General features: G+C 42.5%; 1 protein-coding gene across 3 annotated transcripts in view; it reads right to left on the reverse strand.

Moving 5' to 3' along the window:
- The window catches only part of LOC124483975 (3'-5' RNA helicase YTHDC2), an 83,482-nt gene that overhangs the window by 21,003 nt on the left and 44,885 nt on the right, over positions 1-17,594 (reverse strand). For all 3 annotated transcript variants that reach the window (XM_047044600.1, XM_047044599.1, XM_047044598.1), the window contains exons 21-23: positions 15,854-16,126; positions 15,576-15,702; positions 6,851-7,056 (exon numbers count right to left, since the gene is read on the reverse strand). In XM_047044600.1, the coding sequence (XP_046900556.1) occupies positions 6,851-7,056; positions 15,576-15,702; positions 15,854-16,126 (606 nt within the window). The remainder of the gene's footprint in view (positions 1-6,850; positions 7,057-15,575; positions 15,703-15,853; positions 16,127-17,594) is intronic.

Consider the following 17,594-nt stretch of genomic DNA (forward strand, 5'->3'; position numbering starts at 1 on the left):
AGAATAGGGAGAATTCACGGTGGGCCGCTTTGCCCGCTTATAAATTGGGCCAGAAGATCGCCTGCTTTCTCTTTGTTTTTTCACACACAAATATGGATATGCCTTAAGTTTGTTAAGTTACTGTGTGACTGATAAGTAATCTAATAGGCTACATTATATTTTAATCTAATAAAGCGCATGATCAGACCGTGCATTAAAAAGCGTGCATATTTTCAGTTGTCGCGCATGTTCTCTTTCTCAAACACAAGTACGTGTACCAAGATGTTGCTATGGAGACAACTGTAAACCATCATTTATTGTTGTGGAGGAAGTTAGCTAGCTAGATTAAGCTGATGCGAAAATAATAAAATGGAAGGGAAAAAGATCCCAGGAGGAACTGAAAAAGCCAGGTAAAAAAAGAAATTAATGCCAAAATGTTTGCTCTCGCGCTGTGCGCGCTCGCATTTATGTGAAGTTCCGATTTCACCTCACATCAAAACCTTGACTAGGTCCTAGTAATCCTATTCTCACTTGATGAGACAGTATTTATGTGCACCAACGATGACGACCCACCACGTTGGGATGACAGTGACGACCATGTTGATAGAGTTCGTTAAAATAATGAAATTATTCAAACAGACCACCAATGGGCTCACATGGTTTATTATCATTAGGTATTTGTAGTAGACCTACCCATTCTCCACGTAGGCCTAGTTGTTGCGAGTGCACGTATCGCAAGGGCACCTATCGCAGCGTCTAAATAGGCAGTAACCCAGACTCTGGCCCGCCGTCTAGTGGCGAGGAAAAATACTGGCCCGCGGCCCAAGTTACTTGCCGACCCCTGTTGTAGATGATATTATCTAAAACAAAGATAGCAACTAAAAAATATATATGGTTAAAAGAAAATATGTTGTTTTCCCTTTCGTTAATCTGTGCTTTTTGTTTGTTTTTTGCACACGGCACAAGCACAATTGGCTGCCGAACTACAAACTCCATCATAGCCTACTTTGTCGGTGTTATTAGGCAAAATGGCAAATAAATCTGTGGTATGGCAGTATTTAATTTACAGTACATTTACAAAGTACCGGGTGACTCAAATGTTGAATGCAAACTCTGCCAACAACAGTTTATTTTTTATAGTTCGACGTTGAATATGATGTAGCCTACCACCTGAAAACCATAAGTTGTCCTACTTCGCTCATGCTAACACGCGCTGGGTTGAAAAATGAATATGCCTATTACAAGAATCACATCCAAATCAAATGACATTATCTTCTCCAGCCAAGACAACAATCTTTCTCTGTTGCACCGTTCCCCACTCGGCTTCTACGCAAGTTCGCATGCTGCACTTTTTCAGGCAGTAAATGGCGCGCTGATTTGAATGTTAAACAAACAATATTTTTAATTTGTAGTACATTGTAAGAGATACTAAATACCATCGGCATTCGGTTACAACAGGACTGGTGATACGAGTCTTATTATTAGTAGGCTATTAGCGGCTGAATCTGCAATGTCCAGCAGCCATTGAGTCAGATCGGGATGCCATCTAATCTTTTCTGCCCATTCTACACAATTTTGGGGGGCTTTCCACACCAGCACCTTTTGCCCAGTTCCTCTACTCTGCCCTAATAATTTTTTTCAACACCAGTTACAATCAACCCTGGGTTATAGCCAGGCCCAAATGGAATACATGGGCGCAGAATTCCGTCGAAAACCCGCAGATTTTCAAGTAGAACACATTGGTCTGAGACAAACTGTAAATACACTTTTCAACTCATATTACGTCTCTATTATTAAAACGTTAGCCAACAATGCTAAGAATTGAAAAGGAAACATTTATCGACCCAAATTACAGCAAGAGACAGGGCCAGGGAGTTTTCAACCGATCTTTAAGAGGATGGATAAATACTTTTAAGGCTTGTAAGACTTGTAAGGCTAGCGGAATTCCGCAGATTTCCGCAGATTTTCAGTGAATTGTGAACTGAATAATTGCAGAAAATTTTAAAAAAATCTGCGTATTCCGTTTGGGCCTGGTTGTAGCCCTTTACCATTGCATGGTGCCATTTTTTCTTCACAGATTACACCCATTAAGTCAAAGTGAATAGTCATCACACTTGTCAAAGCCTCCCCACACAAGTCCAAAGACTTTATAACTTTCGTGTAGGACCATACTATTGCAGTTTGCAGACATACAACACAGATGAGACTCAGGAGAGTGAATTAGAGATAATGGTTGTGGGAGGGTGTTGCACTTTTGTGCTTCTCTTTTTCGCCCCAGAAACATTTCTGGGGCGCCACTGCTTTTGGCTGTTAGAGCCTTCAATGCTGGGAAGAAAACTACATGACAACAATAATGTTACATGTAACTGGCCTTTCTAACAGTACAACTGTCAGGTGGCTGAGCGGTGAGGGAATCGGGCTAGTAATCAGAAGGTTGCCAGTTCGATTCCTGGCTGTGCCAAAGGACGTTGTGTCCTTGGGCAAAGCAAGTTCAAGTTCAAGTCTTTTATTTGTCAGGTGCACAGAACAACACAAGCTTAGGCTGGGCACTGAAATTCTTAAGACAAGACAACGCAAGCACCTGGCATAACATAACATATAAGTACACAGAACAAATTTACATCTATGCTGAGCTTAGATAAGTGAACTTCCTAAATATACAGATAGCAATAAATAAACGACTGTACTAACCCTAACACTAAAACTTCCCAAATTACAGAACAACCTAGAGCTTAATGCTCTTAAGACAGTGGAGATGGTTGTGGACTTCAGGAAGAACACAGCCCCACTCACCCCCATCACCCTGTGTGACTCCCCAGTCAACACTGTGGAGTCCTTCCGCTTCCTGGGCACTATCCTCTCCCAGGACCTCAAGTGGGAACTGAACATCGGCTCCCTCATCAAGAAAGCACAACAGAGGATGTACTTCCTGCGGCAACTGAAGAAATTCAACCTGCCAAAGACAATGATGGTGCACTTCTACTCTGCCATCATTGAGTCCATCCCCACCTCCTCCATCACCGTCTGGTACGCTGCTGCCACTGCCAAGGACAAGAGATGGCTGCAGCGTATCATCCGCACTGCTGAGAAGGTGATTGGCTGCAATCTGCCTTCTCTCGAGGACCTGCACACCTCGAGGACCCTGAGGCGAGTGAGGAAAATTGTGGCCGACTCCTCCCACCCTGGCCACTCCCTGTTTCAGTCACTCCCCTCCGGCAGAAGGCTGCGGTCCATCAGGACCAATACTTCACGCCACAAAAACAGTTTATTCCCTTCCGCTGTTGGCTTCTTCAACAAGGCCATGGGTCCACACTGACTCTAAATGACTTCCTGCTAAAAACACATTACATCTATACATATTCTACCTTGTACATTTGTTTCTTTTGTAATATTTGTATTTTTTGTATTTTCATATTGTAATTTAGCAACTTATATTTTATTTCTGGCAACTTATATTTTATGTTATTGTAAATTGTAGTTTATTCTAATTCCACTTAGTACTGCTAGTTTATGTACCCTTAGTATAGATAGCCCACATATTTGAATTTTAGGTTCCTATATGTTTATTGTATGCACCTTCCTGCCAAAGTAAATTCCTTGTCTGTGCAAACTTTCATGGCGAATAAATCCCTTTCTGATTCTGAATGTGAATACTTTTGACACCTCTGGGAGTGAAATACAACATTGTGCACACTGCCAGTGAGCGAGTCTGACTGAGGCAAAAGTCAAAACTGTGTAATGGAGACGCAGTCTCACTCAGATTGCCAGTTTAAACAAATCAGAAAAATAATCGGACCAGCTGGTTAAAAGCAGAATTCCCATATCTCTTGAAAGCTGCACTGCTCGACTTATTAGACGTACAATTGACTGTTAAACTGTAAAATTATGAACTTAGTGACATGACGTGCGTGAAGACATGGTTGCCGCTCGACTATGCGGTCTGTACCGGGCGACATTCTCACTCAAATTTCAAGACTTTTGTGACCCAAATCAAAATTCTGATGCGAGAAATCAATGGATACTCGCTTTCTCTCTTAAAGGCTGTCCTCTTCGGCCTTTTTGGTCTTTTTAAATCAACTTTTTGCATTATCCGTGTGGTCCTTTTGCCATTTTAAATGCTATCTTTTCCCGGTTTTCTGCAACCACGTTGCGCACGCATCCCGAATGTTTACAAACATAATTGGTCTATAGCTGTGGCATTGAAGACAGTACTGTAGCCTACTACTACACACTGCCACACTGTGGGCGAGCCGAGTCTGTGACTCTGAGGCTAACGTCAAAACAAGACACGGTCTCACTCAAATTCCAGGTTTTACACAAATCACAAAAATATGCTGACCCGCTGGCTGTCTTTGCAATTGCCATATCTTTAAAACACTGCTCTCCATTTTGATGTAGAATTGACCCTGGTACGAAATTAAGAAAATACTCAACAGACGCACAACAGCTGCCTTAATCGTCCATGAGGGCTGACGGGGCTCTCGCGTAGCTAACAAATCAAAGTTTTTACAGCAACCCACATTAAAATCTCACCTCCTGGCTGTCTTCACAATAGTCATATTGTCACAACATTTCCCTCTTTCTGGGTTTTCGTGTAAAATTGAACTATAAAATTAAGAAAATACTACTATGACGCTTTCTAGCATGGCTGCCGCCTTAAAGACTAGCCGGTCTCACGGGCGACCCACACTCGCTCAAATTACAAAGATTTTCACGACCTAAATCAAAAATCTGAGACTACAGTTCCACTCGAAATCGCTTTCTCAACTAAGTCCAGTGGTTGTGAATTTTTTGGGGGTGGTATTTTTCATTCATAATCCAAGCTCCAACTTGCGTGATATAACGTCTCTATCACCTTGTATCCATGCATTGTAGCTAACGTGTGCTGACGTAGTGACGTAGGCCAGGTTTTTTCCTGGGTCAAAATGGGTCTTCGGTGCTCCAAAGAAATATATACATATGTATATATATTCTTTTTTTTCTTTTTTCTAATCAATGTATTTATTCCCAAGTGTTTTGCACCCCCCCCCCCCCCCCCCCCCCCCCACACACACACACACACATATTTTCGTCCTATTTCCCCTAAAGCAATAAAGTTATAAAGTATGTTTTAAATGTCATAAATGCTGCCAATTAATAATTGACGTAACAACTTATTGTAAATGGTCAGTAGCCTAGCCTATCGATTAAGGTAGGCCACTCTGAAGCATGTACACTGCCTGCTTCATTTGATCTTGATAGGCTAAGCATTCTGTGGCAAATATTAACAATATACCCACTTTTTTTTTTATTAAAACTACTTCAGCATAATAATGCACCTAAAATACAAACCTGAGAAAGGGCAGCAATCGCTATCAAATCAACAGACATGTGCAATTTAGCTAGCAGGGGAAGAATACAAACAACGAAAATCACCAGTTAACTTGATTTAAATTTGCAAGAACTATAGACTTATACATTAACGATCTTAAGAACTGACAACATAAGTTATACGTTCTCAAGGACGCACACGCGCAATCTCAACTGCGGTGTGAAGCGCGTGTCTGTGCTTTTCTCCGACATGCACTCACTGCTGATATACGGACTTAACTTTTGTACAGCCTGATTTCTAATACCGTGACTGCAGAAATGTAGCCATAGAGGAAACACTGCACTATATGTTATCATTCCAGGTTAAGAATACCAATGGAGGCTACGTTTGAAAACGTAAATCAAACTTTTGTCAGCATTTTGAGTGGAAATGTAATTAACATTTGTAGGCTACAGGTGTACTATTCGTGCACGTCGGGCTGGCCCTCGCAGTGGATCGACAGTTTAGTGGCCGCTCTGTCCATTCGCGCACCTCACAGTTGCGTATTGATCAGACAAGAACACACGCTTATCAACTTGATTATTATTGATCAAAACAGAACGAGGGTTCGGCTTCTGCAGGATACAATCTGCGGGAATCAAAACACACAAGCCCGGTCTTTGAGGTATCTCGAGCCTTAGTCTTTGGAGTATCTCAAGCCACAGTCTTTGTGGTTTCCCAATATAATTAAAACATAACTCAACAAAATAAAGAAAATGTAACACATAAGCAGTAGTGCAAGTCAAAACACAAGCCGCAATCTTTGCGGTAATCCAAAGCAAATCTATAAAAACAATAATATAACTACAAAAAGTTGTAAAACCCTTCAGAGATAAAATTTGTTAAATGCTCTGGTAAAAAGGTAGGTTTTAATATGTCTTTAAAAAAAATCTTTTTGCTAAGTTTGCAGAGAGCCTCGTACCTGGAGCTGGGTACTGCTTGTAACCAACAGCGGAAATCGCTGTGATCTAGCCATCTCTTGTTGAAAGTACACTGTCTCATTTTCCACACGTGGCCGAACAAACTAAGGAGACACAGATGTATTTCGCGGGCAGGTATTGCATTTATCACAGGATTTGTAGTTTTGTCACCGCGTACGTACCAACACCAAAATCCCCCAGAAAGAACTACAACACACCGAACCAACGTTCTGAGCGCAACGTTCTGCTGGTTTTGTTTGTAGCAACAACTCTAGAGCTCCGCTTTGTAGGCTACGACTCAATACTTTTTTGCTGCTTTGTAATAACTTTCTGCGGCCAGCATTTCTGGAAATGAACAAGGGTAAAATCTTTTTTAGACCTGAAATTAAATTTCTGACCTCGGATGAAAATCTGGCTGTTTTTAAGAGGTTATAAGGCGAGAAGCGAGTTGCAGTACTCCAACTCGGAGAGGACAAGTGCTTGGACTAGCAGCTGGGTGGAATGCTGTATGTGGGTAATATGTGGCTTTGCAGCTTTTCTGCTTGGCCCCCAACTAGTTAGGAAGTAACTAACACAGTAAATACAAAGTTCCACCCCTTACCTTCTTGTACTGTGGTTGGCTGAGAACAGAGGTTGGGTGGAAGCGGACTTTCTTTTCCTTAACCCCAGAGATGGAGCAGGTATCCCGGTCCACGTGGATCACATTGGGGTACATCCCAGCCACCAGGGCCGCCTTTACCACTGCCCAGTTTTCAGAGTTCAGATTTACATCCCGGATGTCTCCGCCACCACGCGCTCGCACAAACCCTGGGAACCAATGTAATGTATTTGCTTTACTATCCCGTAGGGATGTATCAACATAACGAGGTACAATATATTATGATGCAAACATTTTACAATACAGTGCTGCTTTAAAGTTTGTGAACCCTCCATACATACATGTATACATACAGTAAGTAAGTAAGTAAATTGGATTTTTAAAGCACAATAACACAACAAGGCTGACCGAGGTGCCGAAGCACAACAGAGGATGTACTTCCTTCAGCAGCTGAAGAAATTCAACCTGCCAAAGACAATGATGGTGCACTTCTACTCTGCCATCATTGAATCCATCCTCACTTCCTCCATCCCCATCTGGTACGCTGCTGCCACTGCCAAGGACAAGAGAAGGCTGCAGCGTATCATCCGCACTGCTGAGAAGGTGATCGGCTGCAATCTGCCTACCCTCGAGGACCTGCACACCTCGAGGATCCTGAGGCATGCGAGGAAGATTGTGGCCGACTCCTCCCACCTTGGACACTCCCTGTTCAAGTCACTCCCCTCCGGCAGAAGGCTGCGGTCCATCAGGACCAATACCTCACGCCACAAAAACAGTTTCTTTCCTTCCGCTGTTGGCCTCCTTAACAAGGCCAAAGGACCACACTGACTTTAAGGACTTCCTGCTTAAAACACATTTTATTTTGCACTGCACTACAAGTGCAGTACAATTGTATCCTGTACATTTGTATTTTTTGTAATATTTGTATTTTTTTTATTTTATATTGTAAATTACAGGCAACTTATGTTTTATTTTATGTTATTGTATATTTTATTTTAATTCAAATTCCACTTAGTAATGCTAGTTTATGTACCCTTAGCATAGATAGTCCACATATTTAAATATAAGGCTCCTATATATTTATTGTATCCACCTTCCTGCAAAGCAAATTCCTTGACTGTGCCAACTTTCATGGCGAATAAATCCCGTTCTGATTCTGATTAAAAGCACAGAAAGGACATCATAATCGCTAGTGCATATAAGAGCGTTGTACGTTTGGATTTAAAAAGAGACAATGAAGGAGCCTGCCTGATAGAAAGGGGAAGTTGAATCCACAGCATAGGACCTGCAACTGCAAAGGCTTGTCCATTAAGAGCTTAAAAAACAAACAATAAAATTTTAAAACGTATTCTATACTGGACATGAAGCCAGTGCAGAGGCCAAAACTGGGGAAATGTGATCAAACCTCCTAGTGGATGATACAATTCTGGTAGCAGCATTCTGCACCATCTGAAGACAGGAGTGAGGACTGGGGGAGACCTAGCTTGGCTCTGCCCTCCTACGTACTTCCGCTCAATTTGGATTTTGCTTCTGTACTAGGTCTGGGAGTTTGACTTTGAAGTCGGTTTTCAGAAACACATTTTTTGTAGGTCCAATCAGCAAACAGAGGGAGTGGCTGAGAACGATGAAGTTAATGTTGTGCACTAGTTTGAGTAGTTCAGTAATGGTGGCGGAGAAAGATGCAAGCGAAGCTATTCTGCGGTTGTGGCAACGCTGCCAAATATCCATATGTTAAAGCCGGAGCAAGAACATTCCTTGCTGAGTTTTGTTGGTGGCCATGATGTTATGGCCCTCCTACCCACGGGGTTCGGGAAAAGTTCGATTTTCCAGCTACGGCAGCTAGCTCCGTTACAGTAGTGGTGAAGGAGTTGGCTAAGGCGAACGCTTGCGATTGGTTATGGCAGATCAGAGTGGCTCTGGGCAGATCAAATCGTTTTAAACTTCAACAGAGGACCCGCCTTAAAGGAAGTTAACGCTTGTCAATGGAGCGATCCCAGACCCTCTGTGCAAATGAAATGTACGAGGGTCTGGTTAGGACCAGGCTAGGGGAGACCATCATAAAGGGACTTGCAATAATCTAAACGTGTGGTGATAAAAGCATGAATAACAGTTTCAAGGTCTTGAAAAGAGAATGAAGATTTAAACTTAAAAATCAGTCATAACTGATGAAGTGTTTCAGTGTCGCAACCTATGAAACCGAGTCTATGATGAAACCGAGTCTATGATGAAACCGAGATACTTAACATGAGTACTGACATTACTCATGGTAAGACATGGTCATTGTATTTGTACAAAAATGTAAAATAGCCTTATTAAATTTACATCCAAACACCAATTTGTACAGCAGACTTTCCAAATGATGGACACAAACAAAGACAAATGGTGTATTTTCATTATTTATTCAACAAAAGTGGTTTCTTACAAAAATTTGCAAAAATATGTTAACAATTTTTGTTAGTAGCTTGTGGCACCTTCTTTTGCAGCCATTACTTCAACCAAACATCTTCTGTAACCACTGACCAGTCTCTCGCATCTGATGTTTGGGATTTTTGCCCACTCCTCCTTGCAGAACTCAGCCAGTTGAGAGGTTGGAGGGATATCTGGCATGTACGGCCCGCTTCAAGTCTAGCCACAACATTTCTATTGGATTGAGCCACAACATTTCTATTGGATTGAGCTCCGGATTTTGACTAGGTCAATCCAGAGTACAAATCTTCTTTTAAGAAATTCCTTGGTAGTTTTAGTAGGGTTAGGGTTAGCTTTGGGTCGTTGTCTTGTTGCAGAACCCGTTTTCGGCTTAGCTTCAACTCCCTGACTGATGGCCGGAGATTCAGATCAAGTATTTGTGGATAGGCCTGAGATTAAATGTTTCCCTGGATAATAAGGAGTCTTCCAGGTCCAGAAGCAGAAAAGCAGCCCCAGACCGTCACATTTCCACCACCATGCTTCACTGTTGGGAGGAGGTTCTTTACTTGGTATGCAGTGTTGGCTTTTCTCTGAACAAAGCGGTTTTGATTGGGACCAAATAATGACTCTTATCTTGGACTCATCTGTCCGGAAAATTGACTTCCAGAAGGCCTCCTTCTAGCAACCCTCCTGAAGGGATGGATCTGTCAGCAGGCAGGCCAGAAAGAGTCACGACAATTACAAATAGGGTTGACTTGGTTTTATGAGATCGATGTCGGATCAGGCCACCAATCCACAACAGAGTGGCTAGCATGAATGAAAATCTCTCTCAAGAGTGCTTAAATACAGTACTGGACAGTATGTTCAAACTGCAATGTTCAAATGTGCAAATAGAATGCACATAATCGCTTCCTTGACGGGTCTTCAGTGGTCAGTACACTGATACACTAGAACGTACAAGACAGGTGAAGTGGTCGTTAATCACATAAGCCCTATTTGTACATGATTAGCCTTACTGTCTCCTAACTGTGTGGACCGTGTGCTTTCTGTCTATATTCTACTCAGAGTGGGGCCTCGGTGTATGACCTCTTGCCTTCACAGACTCAATCTTCTATGTACACAGAAAATCTGCATGTCAATTCCTTCCTATATTTGTTAATTGATTTGCAACATGTGAAATCTCTATACATTTACATTTATTCATTTAGCAGACGCTTTTATCCAAAGCGACTTCCAAGAGAGAGCTTTACAAAGTGCATAGGTCACTGATAATAACAACAAGATAGCCCCAAAGCATTGCAGGTAGCCAAAAACAGAAGTACACATTGTGAACAACCAAAAATAAGTGCTAAAGGGAAGAAAACATAAGAGCGTGTAGTTAAGCAAATTACAATTACACAACATGAATCTCTAAGTGCAAGTGTACCTGTAGGAAAGCAATAAAAATAGGATTAAATATAATACAACAGTTTAAATCAGCTACCACTAACCAACAAGAGCAACCGTCTAAGCAAGAGTCAATGTGATCCTTGAGGAAACTAGCGTTGGGTTCAACAAACCATTCCTAAGTACCGTTGTACTCCCGGAACAAGTGCGTCTTGAGCCTTCTCTTGAAGGTGGAGAGACAGTCTGTGTCTCTGATGGAGGTGGGGAGGTGATTCCACCACTGGGGGGCCAGGCAGGAGAAGAGCTTGTGTTGGGACCGGGCGGTCTTGAGCGGTGGGACCACCAGGCGGTTATCTGAAGAAGACCGTAGGTGGCGGGTGGGGGTGTAAGGCTGCAGGAGAGACTTGATGTAGTCGGGTGCAGTCCCGTTCACTGCTCGGAAGGTCAGTACCAGGGTCTTGAATCTGATGCGGGCCGTTATGGGTAGCCAGTGGAGGGAGATGAGGAGCGGGGTAACGTGGGAGCATCTGGGTAGATTGTAGACCAGGCGGGCCGCTGCGTTCTGAATCCTCTGAAGAGGGCGGGTTGCGCATGCTGGGAGACCGGCGAGCAGCGAGTTGCAGTAGTCCAACTTGGAGAGGACCATTGCTTGGACAAGCAGCTGGGTGGAGTGCTCAGACAGGTATCTCCTGATCTTCCGGATGTTGTAGAGGGTGAATCTACACGACCGGGAGACCACAGCAATGTGGGCCGTGAGGGAGAGCTCGTCATCCATGGTAACCCCAAGGTTCCTGGCAGAGGATGAGGGGGTCACCGTCGCAGATCCCAGGGTGATTGAGAGGTCGTGTGAGATGGAGGGTTTGGCCCGGGATGATGAGAAGTTCCTTTTTGGCAAGGTTCAGCTGGAGGTGGTGCTCGGTCATCCTGGCGGAGATGTCTGCGAGGCAGGCCTCAATCCTAGCTGAGATCCCCGGATCGGTCGGGGGGAACGACAGGTACAGCTGCATGTCGTCAGCATATCAGTGGTAGGAGAAGCCATGGGAGGTGATGATATACAAATGTCTAATAAGCCTGCACCCTCTGAATCAATCTGGAATCAAGGTGAATTCCCATCACAATTATCAATGGTGCATGAGTTATCAGCCACTTGTAACTAGGGGTGGAACGGTACATGTATTCGTACCGAACCGTACGGTACGGGCGTCACGGTTCGGCTCGTGAAATTGCACGGAGAATACACGGTATAAAGATTAATGAAACTCGTGTGCAAATTAATTAATGTAATGCAGAACTACTGTAAGATATTCGTGTTCTTTAGGGACAATCTGTAGCCCCGCCTTAGCTCTGAAACTGATTGGCGCCGCCACCTGTGTAGCCGAGCTGTGCCTGAGTGAGTCAGAGATAGCTAGCAGCAGCACTAATTAGTAGCCTATGCAACGCTAGTGCTAAATATGAATGTTCGTAGTGTAAGTATAGCGAAAAATAGCCTAAACTTTCCTAGACTTTTAGCTGCGGTACTAATGCTGAGGACTCGCTGATATTGCTGTCTTACTAGAATGTGCATTTAGTAGCAGACGCCTTTATCCAGAGCGTAGTATCTATGAGTTGTTGCTAACGTGTGCTGATGTTGTACACACCCAATAAATTCCAAATTTCCAGGCCTCTCTAGTTTCTACTCTGCCACGACCTTCTGTAGCTTCTCAGCTAGGTGAGTGCTTGTGTGCTGCTCATACAGGGGCCGTGTCTGTAGAATTGACGCTTTCATTTCCCACTCAGTCAATAAAATGAGCAGTCACCGTGAGGTAGCTTTCGGTAGCACGAGAAGTCCAACCATCAGTCGTTAGTGAAACGGAGGGTGCAGCTGACAACTCGCGCTCCATCAACGTCCGTGTTTTGTTGTATATGTAAGAGACCAGGGCCGGCGTTGCTGCTACTGTATCCCTGCCTGTGTTTGCGCTGTTGCTCAGCTAGTAGCCTGTCGTGGTGTAGGAGGACTGATCGACAAGCGCATCATACATTTAGCTAAGACTTGCATGTACAGTAGTTAGTCTGGAGCCCGCCACGGTAAAATTTCTGCCGCCACGGTATCAGAATTAGAGCTGTACAAAATTTTAGGCCGTCTATCAGCCGTGATTGTTAGAGCGCATGTCGGAGAATAGCACGGATGCGCTTCACAGCGGAGTTGAGATTGCGCGTGTGCATCCTTGAGAACTGAAAGTCGTATAACTTATGTTGTCAGTTAATTTAAGCATGTTATTGTATTTGTCTATAGTTCTTGCAAATTTAAATTAAGTTAACTGGTGATTTTCGTTGTTTGTATTCTTCCCCTGCTAGCGAAATTGCACGTCTGTTGATTCGATAGCGATTGCTGCCCTTGCTCACGTTTGTATTTTAGGTGCATTATTATGCTTAAGTAGCCTAGTTTTAATGAATAATTAGTGGGTATATTGTTATTATTTGCTACAGAATGCTAAGCCTATCAAGATCAAATGAAGCAGATAGTGTACATGCTTCTGAGTGGCCTACCTTAATCTGTAGGCTAGGCCACTGCATTTACAATAACTTGTTACGTCAATTATTAATTGACAGCATTCATGCCATTTAGAACATACTGTAAGGTGTCTTTAAGTATGCTAATTTTAATTATTTGGGGGAAATAGGACGAAAATATGTGCAATATTACATTAGCTATTAGACTACTACATTAAGGTGCTCCGAAATATAGGGTTAGCACTTTGTTTTGGCCAGGGGGGGGGGGTCGACCTGACCTGCCCCCACTGCTAAAAAAATCCTAGGGGAAACACTGTACTTGTAACCTATACTCGCATAACCAAAATTCTCACTCCACAATTGACAAAGAATGAGTTAAAGATCATGCGACTTATCTACTCTACACTTCACACTTAGACAATGACTTGGTCAAAACTCCTTTCCGGGTAAGGATAAAATCCCAAGTGTCATCTTTTAGTGTGACAAAACTAAATTGACAACACTCACATGCTAAATATACATAACTCTATGAATGTCATGTCTATGAACATTTTTGTCTGATTGTAGACGCATGTGTTACATTAACCCCAGATGCTGCCAGAGAGGTCTGCAACTCTTTGGTGCTTCTTGGTGAGTCTTGATGGGCGTCCACCTCTAATCAAATCAAATGTATTTGTATAGCCCTTTTTACACGCAAGCATGTCACAGAGGGCTTCTCTAGGCAGTTGCAGTCATGTTGAATGCCCTCCATTTGTAAATGATTTGTCTTACAGTGGATGGAGACAGCACTCAAGCAGCACTGTATGTCTCGTAGAATTATGGCAATTTTTGCATTTTCCTATTGATTGATAGCCTGGCTGTCAGCCCAACTTAGCCCCGCCCGACACATTTGGTCAGGAAGTTGTGTCTGGGGAAGCTCTGATGGGGAAAAAGTATGTCCGAACAGGAGCTGTTCGGACGGAGCTGTTCGGACCAATCAAATTGTCAGGGCGGGCTTTATACGATGATGGACAGATGATCAACAGTAACGTTATCAACCACGTCACCAAAGAGCGCTTGGGTTGAATTTGTTTTCAACAAACAACATACTACATTGCTCTGATTGGTTGTAAGTATATCCAATTGAGCGAAGAGGCTTTTTTAGGGTTAGGGTTACCCTAACCCTAACCCCTTCGGTTGAAACACGCCCCATACTCACAGCCCAACGGAGCGGTTTCAGACTCATATTCTGACTAGAATTATGAGTATGACAACATCAGGCTAATTGGTTGAGCTACCAACATGCAACCTACGTATAGGTCAGTGGCGGCTGCTGGTCTTTCAAATAGGGGAAGCTCATTTTCGGCCTACATCATATACATTTTCCATGTATTTTGCTAGTTCTGTCAGGGTTGTGATCCTTTGTTGGCCACCAGAGGCCCTCGCTGTGTTCTTGTTTTTGGTTCTGTTAATCTGTTCTCATTACGACATATTGTTTTTACCTGTGCCTTGTTTGTTTTGTGCTTTTTAAGTGGCTTGGATTTTTAGTTCTGTGCTTAGTTTTTCTCTGACCTGCCACAGAGTGAGTCATGCTTTTTGATTTTCTGCTTCCAATAAAAGGAGGAAAGACACATCTTTTGGAGTCTGCTTTTGGGTCCACGCTTACATTCCTGACAAGTTCACTGGCTATTTCACCCCTACGACACTAGCCTAGACTACTGAATGAATGAATGAACGATTTAACTAAACAATATTTAACTTGAAGGAAATATGAGAATTAAGTTAAACTGAAACAAGGAATGTGGTGTATAATTGTATGAAATGTATGATGAAAATTGGCTAGCAAATTTCACCAAGCAAATACCAAGAAATAGGTTGCAGCAGTTTCGACTAGACTTGCAAAATCCGCGATGGGACTGAGTTCGAATAGCTTCTGCGACTTTTTATAGTACAAAATCGCTGTCAATCAAAATGAGATACAGTCTTTCGACAGACCCTCCAATAATCACGCCGAAGCCCAGCGTCCAGGCCAGCCCACTCCTCCATTCATCCCCAGAGAAGCTGAGCGTCCGTGGGCAGGACATAATCTCAGCATAGGGTTAAGGTTAGCTGAGCTTCCCTTGCAGTCTTAAAGAAATCGCCACTGGTATAGGTTAAAGGTACATATAAACGAAGTTACATGTACAACAAAGCAATTTATTGAAATTTGGTAATGTTTTGGAAATAAATCTGTTATTTGAATTTCTGTTTCATTTTTTAATTTTGTTCAAAATATTGTGATGCGTATCATATCGTGAATCCAGTATCGTGATGTGTATCGAATCATAAGCTGAGTGTATTGTATATGTCTTTCCTTACAAATTGCATTTGTTGGATAAAAAACTATGTAAAACAATTAAGTGTGAACGTTGGAACGAGTTAAGTCGGAGGATTAAACAACACACTAAGAGTTAACCAGGAAACCCACCTATTGCTCTGAGCTGTCCCAGCAGCTGGGTCCTCATCCCTATGATGATTTCCATGGTGGCCTGGGACAGGAAGTTTTTCTCACAGAAGGATCTCTCCCAGCCATCACTGCGGGCCTTCTGCCACGCCTGCAAACAAAATGACAAACACATCAGGCCATTCATTCATTATTAATGTGTTATAGGAAATTATCAAAAACAACAACACATTGTCAAAAAGGAATTCTACAATGTTCTGACCAGTCACACATATATTCAACTCCCATCCTACTTCTGATACCTGGAAGGCTCGCAGCAGAGCCATGTGGTCGCTTAAGGTTGCTGCAGTGAAGCGCTTGCGGCACAGCATGGCTGTCCTCTTCTGGGATGCCTGTGAAGGCAGCACAAAGGGGTCGCGGTGTGCTAGAGTGCAGGCGATGGTCAGGATGGGGTCCAAGCACTTAAGCACCACGGCACACAGCACCATCTTGCCCAGGTGGGGTTCCACGGGCAGGTCGGCCAGGTGGTATCCCAGCTCCGTCAGGTCCTCCCAGGGGTCCATGGCATCGATGGTCTTGAGGAGGAACAACAAAGGAAGGACATCATTAGAGATGCATGGCATGCAAGTGTACGCGGCACTCTAACCCATTCTTCTCAATCAGCAACACACTGGATTACAAAGAACTATAACAAAAGATCCCGTCGTGTCAACAGACCATTCAATGACGACGACTGAACTTTGACCCCTCTTCTTCACACGGCAAAAGTAACTAGTAAGTAAGTAAGACTTTTTATAGCACATTTCATGAAAGAATTGTAGCTCAAGGTGCTTTACATAAAATCAATAAAAACCATAATACAAGTGACAACAGTAATAATTAAAATAGCAAATCTATAAGAACAATAATATAACTAATAAAAGTAGTAAAACCCTTTTGAGATAACATTAATTAAATGCTTAGGTGAATTGTAGAATTACATTACACAGGTTATTTATTTGAATGAAACAGTCAGGAACATGAAGCAACGTTAGCCCCATTGCCAATAAACTAGGCTAAATTATCACACATTCTACCTATGCTCTTGCGTTAGCAAGCTAAACTTGTTTACATGCCTACAGTCTAGGTGTTACTAGTAACAGTTGCTAGCAATGCTAACGTATCCTGTATCTAGCTCCTGCCTTTCTACAGTTCTTTCAAATAGATTATCTAGACAGGCGTTAGCAATAAGCCAGACTGCTGTTCGTTTTCTGGCAATTTTTTCGGAAGCTTCCCTTCTAATGCCGACTACAGCTAGTCTAGCTAGAGTCATTTGATGTGTGTAGAAACGTATTTAGCATTCTACCTGGTATGCTATATACAGGAAATGTTAGTATTGCTAATAACTGTTAGCACAACATCATGCTGTCCTTATAGCTTGCGGTTAAAATGAGCATACGGTCGGAAAAGCACCTCTTTCCAGGTTCAGCTTCCTAGCAAATCCTTCTTGAAATTGTCCAAGGTTGTCAAAACTGTCTTGGGTGAAATGTTCAGAGCAAATGAATGATTGAGTGTCGGACTTCGCCGGGATGTTGGAATAATAAGAAGAAGCACGATAAACAAAAAACAATAGTGAGAATATTTATCAGCATTCTCAAAATAATAATAAAAATAATAATAATAAGTATTAGGGGTGGGCGTTATGGCCAAATTCTTCTATCACGGTATGAGTAATTTTATATCACGGTTACGGTATATATCACGGTATAGTTATTGTTCTGTAAATTCAATTAAGAAATGGTACAAAATAACCATACCGTACATCATCACACTATTATTTATTTATTACAAACAAAAACAACTGCCTCACATGAGACAAGACGAGTTAAAAACAAAAGACTCAAACTGTATTGTAGCTACAATATCCAACTTATCGATTAAAGATTTTCTGGACTGCGTGAGCTTTCTAGCTATCTGTCTCGATAGACACAAAAATTTGCGTTTGGGGGTTAATAAAGTACCTATCTATCTTATTGACTATGGAAACTTTATCATATGGCTTCA

The sequence above is a fragment of the Hypomesus transpacificus genome, chromosome 22 (assembly GCF_021917145.1).
Source record: "Hypomesus transpacificus isolate Combined female chromosome 22, fHypTra1, whole genome shotgun sequence".
NCBI lineage: Eukaryota > Metazoa > Chordata > Actinopteri > Osmeriformes > Osmeridae > Hypomesus > Hypomesus transpacificus.